The sequence below is a fragment of the Limulus polyphemus genome, unplaced genomic scaffold (genome assembly GCF_000517525.1).
Source record: "Limulus polyphemus unplaced genomic scaffold, Limulus_polyphemus-2.1.2 Scaffold1743, whole genome shotgun sequence".
NCBI lineage: Eukaryota > Metazoa > Arthropoda > Merostomata > Xiphosura > Limulidae > Limulus > Limulus polyphemus.
Window position 1 is genome coordinate 124,641 of NW_013667353.1, and position 9,587 is coordinate 134,227.

Below are 9,587 nucleotides of genomic sequence, written 5' to 3' on the forward strand. Positions count from 1 at the left end.
CGTGTATATATATATATATATATATATATATATATCCATTATTTATCTTTAAATTTCTTAAGTTTTTAACTTAGGCCTATAAATGACTGAATGAGACCCTTCATGGCGATAGTTCTGTACTAAACCGACTAAACGTATATTACCAATTTTTAGGTAATTATTAGCTTAATCAGTTTAGTACTGAACTTCCGCCATAGATCTCCACTCATCGGTAAGTTTAACTTGTGGCTTATTATAATTCGTTAAATTACACGTATACATATAACAAAATAAAGTAGTACGAACTCAAAGCTAAATATTTATTTCAATACTGGTAGAGTTTTCAGAACATTAAAGTTGCTTTTCAGCCAATAATGACTCTATTTATTTATTTTTTAACTCAGTTTCCTGTCAAACTTTTCACTTTACAACTATCTCACACCCAGATCAGTCAACAAAGAAACGATGATTTAATTCTTAGATTGATATAACTTTTAAGGAACGTCTCACTTTATTAATATTTCGTACAGTATTCAGATAGTCAAGTTACTCAACCAAAAAAAAAAAAAATACGATTTTTAACTGCAGCATAGTGGCTCATAGAACGGCTCTGAGTTTGTTTTGTTTCTTGTCAAGTACAAACTTTTAACTCATAGCTCCGTCATCTCTTGACCAATTTGCGATCTAAATTTTGGACTCAAAGGGTCAAACCCTTTCGATTGATGTATTTGACCACGCCTAAGGTATCATAGATTAATTTACTCTAATCCTGTCAAGGAGAATTTCAATTTGAGGGTAGGCTAATGGAGATCCTCATGAGTAATAAGATCTAATCGGGTATAGCACGCCCCACGCTTGTTATTTCTGGTGTACAGAAATCTAGCTAATAAAAAAGGAGAAAAAGTTCTCATAGATAAATTTACTGCCTAAAAGAATTCCAAGTGCCGCAGCTATTGAAGATTCCCTCTTGTTTTCTCATTCTTGAGTAAGTATAACTCACTCACAATCTTCTCATTTTATTAATATCAGGAATTAACCAACAGCCAACTATTGAACTCATACTGATTTATTTTATTGTATTTCTGCATGAGTGGATTTTGAGGGTCTTAGTTATTTTATATATGTAAACAGACAGACAGACAGGGGTTGGCCTAAGCATTGGATAATTTACATCATAGGTTAATTTCAATCTCTAGGTTCCAAGTGGGAATTTATTTTTTATTGCGTATAATTAAGGATAATTCAAATAACCTTCATTCATTGTGACATTAATTTAAAAAACAATTAACTCAAAAATATAGTCACTACTATAGCTCTTCATTACTGAAACAAATTGAAATCTCTAAAAATATCGTTTCAAACATAAGGATCACAAATTGACAAAGTCACCACTCAGCTGTAAGAACCTTACCTCTTCCTGTATGAGTGGTATTACCAAAAAAAATCACATATTTCAGTAGATATCGGAAGCTCACTTTTTGAAAACAAAATCACGTTTATGATAATTGTCTTGTATGTAATCAACTCAGATAGGTCGGCGAGAGAAACCTGTCACATAAAACTATGGCAAATATGAAGCTAGATGATACTATAGTCTAATTTTTATATATCTGTAATACTCGAGATGATGCGTTATTTGATCGGTTTTTATTCCTGAAGGAAATTATTGTGAAAAATGGGGATTTTTTTTTGCTAGAATTCAATAACATATTGCTAAAAAAATGTTACGCACATATTAGAAAATGAAATCAGTCCCAAAGAAGTTACAGGAATTTGTTTCTTTACGTTGTCCAATAACCGTGTTTGTGAAATCTTATATTACATTTAACCCAGTAAAGGAACTAATACGTGTACGATTAATTGAGGTTTATCTATCCATCTACCTATTCATCCATCAGCTTATTTTTCTCGACTTTTAATCAATGATTGGTATAACTTACTTTATTGAAGCTTATAGTACCTATAATCAATATCGTGATATTTTGTGGATGATTTGCAAAAATAATCCAGCAAAAGTAAATTACGGGTGGAATTATGTTAAAAGTAGAAAAAGTAACAAATAGAATAAGATTATAGAAAAAAAAACATTATTATCTCACAAAGTTTTATAATAACTGGTATAAAATAAATCATAAACTTCAAATAAAGACATTATTATTAGAAATATGTCCCATACACTTACTATTGAAGATATAGCAGATATGCTTAATAATTATTATACAGATTTAATAAATTCATTAAATAATAGAAATATGTTTTCAGACAATCTATATCTTGATAATATTAATTATTTTCCAAGAATAAGAGATAAGATGTCATATTGGTTTTAAAATCACGTAAAAGACAGATTAATTTGTACTTAAGTCAAAAATATTTATAATAATTATAGAAAATTCACGTCTGATGTACCACAAGGTTCTATTTAAGGCCTTCTTTTTCTAATGTATTCAAATGATATAGCAGGTATTCCTTTAAATTACACTACTTATATGTATGTAGATGTCATTGCCTTAGTAATAAGTGATTATAACCTTACTTTAGCAATGTATAATATGCAAAGTGATTTTAATGATATTTTGAAATGGCAGAACTTAAATCATATCTATTTAAATACAGATAAAACTAAATGGATGTCTATTCATACTCCGTGTAGAATAATTCCAAACCATCCTCTTTTGTTTGACTAAATGTATTTCGGAAAATACAATTAACTTTAGGCAATCATGTGCTTGTACAACAATTAAAAATGTAACAAAATTTATATATTTAGGAATTATCATAGATTCTAATTTTCTATGGAAATCACGTGTGGAACACATATGTACCAGATTCAGATTTTATACGTGTAAAATCTCTAAACTTCAGTTTAATACTCTTCCTTCTGTATACCAATTGGTTTATACATCTCTATGTGAATCTGTGATTCGTTATGGTATAACAACATACAGGTCTATTTACAATATTTATATAAGCTAAATATTGCAGTTACAAAACATTATAGTATAAAATATTTCACCAATAAGAAAAAGAAATAATATGGTTGCTTATGAAAGATATATATAACTTTGATTGTAATGAATGTTTAAATTATACCAATACACTATTATAATCTCCTGAAGAAGAATAGACAACTATTCGAAAGAGCTCCAGTTTTGGGTCTCGTTTTGAAAATATTACAACTTTTGTAGGTGATCCTGTGTGCTAACTACTTAACCTACTTAACTTAATAAATCGTTATTTTTATCGTCTTTTAATGTTAGAATAGATCATGATGAAAATACAAGTTAAAAAATTAATTAAGTTATCAAGTACCAATTTTATTTAATACAATTGAAAGAAATTCAATAGATATTAAAACATATGGTAATATTAAAAGATTTATAAGAAAAACTCATTATCAATACAAAAATAACCATATCAACTAATATATTTACAATCAAAAAACATTCAAACTGAGTATGTATTATATCATAATATGATTGTATTTTATAAATACTGTGTCATCAGTTTTAATTTAGTTTATTAATTTCTAAGTATTACATTTTTTGCGGATAGCTTCGCGGGATAGTATATGAATATATCAGGTTGTATTAATGAAATATCATCATATTATAATAACGATATAGTATAATGAGTTGCTAATTGAATCTTTGTTTCTTTTAGATAACCTATAAATGGATAAGAAAAATATTTGTTAATTTATTTATAACGTACGTTGTTATCGTATTAACACTTGTGCCTCTATGATAGTAATATAGAACATAAAAAAACCGTTATGACAAAATATTTTCAGTTATATCTTGAGTTATGATGATTGCTTAACATTGGTCTAGATATTTGGTTATCATCTCGATTTATCCCGTTTTCGTGTATTGTGAATATCAGTGATAAAGGTTTGCTATAAAAACCCGAAACCTCGTCTTAAACAAGCCTCAAGGGTGGATAAAACTCCCAATAGACTTTTGGAGATAAATCACCTTAAAACTTATGTCAGAAACAAGCTTGTCAGTAAATGAAATACAAATAAATGATGGTGAAAATCTGGAAATAAGTAAGACCTACTTAAAATCCACTAGCAAGTACTTTCATACTTTCATTACCCACTTATCGTATTGATGGCGTGAATAACAGTTAGATCTTACTCTGCATTATTATAATGATAATATGGATAATAGTTGAAGAAGTTTACCCTAACTAATGATATTGGGAGCCCCGGGTTGGAGGATTTTATTCTAAGCCATTTTGTTTCTAAGGCTAAGTTAATAGTATCATAATCCACTGCTAAAGTATAGTATTTATTGCATAGTTTAGAAGTTGTTTTGTTCTATTTTATCTTTAGTTCCAGTATTTATCACACTAGAGAAGAAGGAAACTATCCAGTTGGTCAATGGCTTCGTGTATTTATCATGTGATGTTTTGGCCTACCCACGTGCTACAGTAACATGGGAAAAAAATGGTCAGAAAATAAAGCAGGACAATAAACATTTCCAAATAAAGACTATTAATGTCGGAGTGGACACCGTCCGAGCGGCGGTTTTGATTGAACATTTGAGAAGATCAGATAATGGGACTTATACTTGTGTTGCGTCCAACAAGTACAACATGTCAAAGAAAGCACAATACGTAAGAGTTGATGGTATGTTTCTTTCCTGTCATTGTTACTTTCCGTTGTTGTTAGTATCATATGTATTATTTTAACATTTCAAGATGAATTAGAAGCTCTTTATAGTATTATTTTTACTCAATGTTGTTTTTTATTTACACTATACTATTAGAAGAGTCAAGCATGTTCCAGTAGTTATCGTGCCAGACTGTGGAGCTAAGGTTTCCTGGTTCGCATCTTGTTACCACGAAATCAAAAACAATAACGCTTTGCACTTTGGGTGCTTTATAAGAGCGACAATATAATCCCATTATTCGATCGAATAAGAGTAGTCCGAAACGTTTATGGTAGATAATGTTGACTATCTGCCTTCCCTCTAGTCTATCACTTCATAGTTAGAGCAGATAACCCTCTTGTCGCATTGTAGCTTTGGGCGAAATCCAACAGACAAACAATATTATTATAACATGTCATTTCAAGGATATCTTAGACAGTGTAGATAGAATTTTGGCTTTAATAGACTGCGCCTGCCTGCTTGTAGAGTGTTTCGGCTTTTATACTGAGACCTTCTTCAGCTTCAATATGGTAACCAAAACGTCGTCTCACTCTATAAACTGGCAAGAGCAGTCCATCAAAGTCAAAACTATAATTGCAATGCGTCAAACAGTGTGGAATGTTCTTACCTGTTTTCAAAAAAGACGGTGTTTACTGAATATACTTGGAAATATTTAATATTCAGTGCTGACTGACGATACTTGGACATGTTTAATATTCAGTGCTGACTGACAATACTTGGAAATATTTAATATTCAGTGCTGACTGACGATACTTGGACATATTTAATATTCAGTGCTGACTGACGATACTTGGACATGTTTAATATTCAGTGCTGACTGACGATACTTGGACATGTTTAATATTCAGTGCTGGCTGACGATACTTGGACATATTTAAAATTCAGTGCTTATTGAAAATACTTGGACAAATTTACAACTCAGTATTTAATTAATATACAAAGATATATTACTCACTCAATGCTGACTGAAGATTCTTGGACATATTTAAAACTGTGTTGATTGACTGAAGATACTGGGACATATTTAAATCTCAGTGTTGACTGAAGATACTTGGACATATTTAAATCTCAGTGTTATCTGAAAATATTTAAACATATGTAAATCCACAAACGAACAACGTTTTGTAATACACAATTAGAATATTTATTTAAACCGATAACTGGTTGTAAAAGTCACTATACTTGTTTCAACATGGTTTCACGTCATCTTCAGGAGTGTGAAAAACGATTACTGTGTTCTATATAAGTACAAAGCCATAGTCATGTGACACTAGTTTACAATTCAAAAAATGAAGATCATTCCACCTACATACTTCCTGATTTTCTGACCCTTCATTCTTATTTAAGATCAAGTTGTTTTTAGTTGAATTTTAACCTTTTAATAGTACTTTGACATATTTAAAACTCAATGCTAATTGAAAGTACTCGGATGCTTGGTTGTATTTAAAAGTGATGGGAACAAACTATTTTTCCTCCATAATCGTATATTTTATTAAAGAAACTACAACAGTAGTACAAATGGAGTGCGAGTAGTGTAAACCCGAAAGGTTGAGACAATATTAAAAAGAACTCAGGAGGAAAAGTTCGTTTAGTTTTTTTCTCTTTATGTTTAAAGTATGCAATTTAAATGCATTATTTTGACATTTGAAGCTAGATGATGCATTTATTTACAGTATCATTCTTATTTATAATTTTTATTGGCACAATTTATATCACAAGTTAAAAAAGTAATAGCGTGTTTGTTTGTCATCATTATTCTTAATATTAGATGTATTAGTGTAGCATGTCAGAGTGGATGGCATGTCTAGTACTCGTCACTATTCTTGGTATTAGATGTATTAGTGTAACATGTCAGAGTGGGTGGCATGTCTAGTACTCGCCATTATTCTTGGTATTAGATGTATTAATTAGTGTAACATGTCAGAGTAGATGGCATGTCTAGTACTCGCCATTATTCTTGGTATTAGATGTATTAATTAGTGTAACATGTCAGAGTGGATGGCATGTCTAGTACTCGCCACTATTCTTGGTATTAGATGTATTAATTAGTGTAACATGTCAGAGTAGATGGCATGTCTAGTACTCGCCATTATTCTTGGTATTAGATGTATTAGTATAACATGTCAAAGTAGATGGCATGTCTAGTACTCGCCACTATTCTTGGTATTAGATGTATTAATTAGTGTAACATTTTAATAAAATTATATTATTTCAGCCAAAAGGGCGAGAGGTGGTTAGATTACCCCCCCCCACCCCACACACACACACACTACACTTTTAGAAAGAACGAAAAGAGCCACTGAAGGGTAGGATAAAGAAACATCGTGTATTAGACAGTGTGTAAAAAAAATTGTCTTCATTCACAAAACCACACAAGAAGTGAAGAAATGCGTATATAGGAAGTCATCTCCGTTTTTAAATTACGTATCGTGGGAAGTAGCATTACATTAGTGTAGTGGTTTTACCTCGCATAACGTTAGATTCTCTCCTAGCGTAACGTTAGATTCTTACGTAGCATAACGTTCGATACGAAAAAGTTTTGTGCATGCATAAAACACATTTCCATGCATTTATTTCATCACTTTAAAAACTTATGTTCACGTGATCCAGATCTACTTAACAATGGTTTTTATAGTCTATTCGCTGCAATCCTAAAAGAACTAAAGGTTCTACTTACAGAAAATAGACGAAAACCCTCTACAATATTCTTGACGTTGTATAAGTACCTTGTTAAAAAGGATAACTTCTTTACCTTTAAACTCGAAAATGTCAAAATACACAATATGCCAGTTTAGCCGTGACTAATCGATAAATAGAAGTTCTTATCATCATGTCCAGAATAAGATGTTTTCTTTCTATACTTTACCAGCACTCTTTTCTACCAAAATATAGTTATTTTCCAATTTAAAGTGCATTTCCGCTGTCCTAACCAATCGAAAAATCTCTTCTATTCATTCTTGATTAGAGATGCATAATCTTTAGTATCACCAGGTTCGTATTTTCCATGTGATTATGAAGTTTTGAAATTGTACATGTGATCTTGTTTATTGTTGTATTGAACATGTCCTTCACGTACGATCAATTTAAAATCTTGCTCGAGTTTCAGAATTTACTTTTAATATGCAATACTAATTCCTAATTTCCCTATTGAAATTAAAATATATATGATTTTTCCTGTTTTTGAGATTCTTTAAAATATGTTTTTACAGATAATTTTTGTTAGTGGAATAACTAGAAAAAGATATTTTCGCAAAACTATATTACGTTGTTGTTATAAGAATCATGCTAGGACAAAACTGTTCATAATGCAGATGATGATTGATTAAAATATGTCCCCTTTCAGCTAAATGTATTTGAATTTGGGGTTTTGGAAGATGTTTCATATTATTTTGATTTTATTCGATTAAACAGAACCACCAGAGGTCAGCTTGGACGAAATTAAAGCAGATAATTCACGGACAGCGTCACTGAAGTGGCACACCACGTTCACAGGTAACATTCCAGTCATCCGCTTCCACCTACGAGTGAAGAACTACAGCACTGGTGCCGACTGGATGGACGTAGACAACAACATTGCTGCTAATATCACGTCTTACACAGTTCGCCAATTGGCTCCAGCTATGACTTATGGGTTTCAAATTGCTGCAATTAACAAAGCCGGCTCGAGTCAATGGAAAAGTGTTAATATCACTATGCCTTCTGATGGTAAGCCCTATTCTTCAGATCAAATATTTTTAACTACATCTCTAATAATGTATTACCTTTTCTTCCTAATCGAAAGTGGTTTGGCTCATCAAAATATTTCCCAAAATGAGTTTATTCAAGGGAAACTTTATAACTAATCCTTCACTAACTTGTATTTAATTTCTGAGAAATGACGGGCATGAAGAGATTATACATATAGTTGATGCTAGGATTCAAGCTATGTTTTTACAGAATAATACCGGCTTTTGAAAAAAAAAGGACAGCTTGAAAAAAATAGAATAAAAACGTGTATTTCTATGTTCAATATTATTTAAAATCTTGGTTGTTTTACGGAAAATGAGTTGGTGAGATGAATGCGCCCTTAAACGTTTAATTTCAATTAATCCTTCTCTAGATAAGGTTTAGAAGTTTAAATATTGAATAAAAACCTGAAAATAAGCCAATTTAAAGAAAGGGCATTCTCCAAAATTACCGAAAGTTTTTGCTAAGTTCTAAATATTTTTTTTGCGATTAATAATGTGAATTATAAAAGCATTACCGAAAATTGTGGCATTTGCAAGATAAGAACAACACAGAAACAAAAGAAAAGCTACTGTTATTCACTTTATAGGTAATGTTTGAAAATTAGCTTGTTGAAAAATGTATCACGAATTCACATTTATGTTCCAAAAATATTTGATCATTTTTCATTACAATTTCATTTTCGGGTGACTAGCTTCTCATAGAAATTCTTGTTCAGCCAATACCTACTTGAAGACACTTGAAAAGAAATCCTACTCAGTTTGTTTTTTTTCACACTGTTACGAAAGGTATTTCTATTTTACATATCTTCAGAAAACGCCCCATTTTCGTATCTTGCTAGCTTGAAAAATGCAGGAATATTCACCACACATAATGCACATGGAACGTAGTAAAAACACTATATACATTCTATAAGGTTGTTATTGACGTGGTAGAAACCTTAAACTACTGATTTATCGATATTATTTAAACATTTAAAAAAATGAGGCATCTTTTACCGAAAAATCTCAAAAACTGAAATATATTAAAGTACATATAAATAATGATTATTTCTCATTTTAAAGTTTTCCTAAGTCTTTAATGCAATTCTATAATTTCTCATCTTTGCAGACATGCTTTTGTTGGCCCGGCATGGCCAGGTGGTTAAGGCACTCGACTCGCAATCTGAGGGTCGCGGGTTCGAATCCCTGTCACAACAAGCAT

The 9,587-nt window shown here is 31.0% G+C and overlaps 1 protein-coding gene across 1 annotated transcript in view; it reads left to right on the forward strand.

Annotated features, from left to right (window-relative positions):
- Positions 1-9,587, forward strand: part of LOC106464789 (tyrosine-protein phosphatase 69D-like) — a gene marked incomplete at its 5' end in the record, with an annotated part of 195,354 nt that overhangs the window by 99,971 nt on the left and 85,796 nt on the right. Inside the window, 2 exons of the mRNA XM_013924947.2 lie at positions 4,319-4,615; positions 8,070-8,363. Of these exons, the coding sequence (XP_013780401.2) occupies positions 4,319-4,615; positions 8,070-8,363 (591 nt within the window). The remainder of the gene's footprint in view (positions 1-4,318; positions 4,616-8,069; positions 8,364-9,587) is intronic.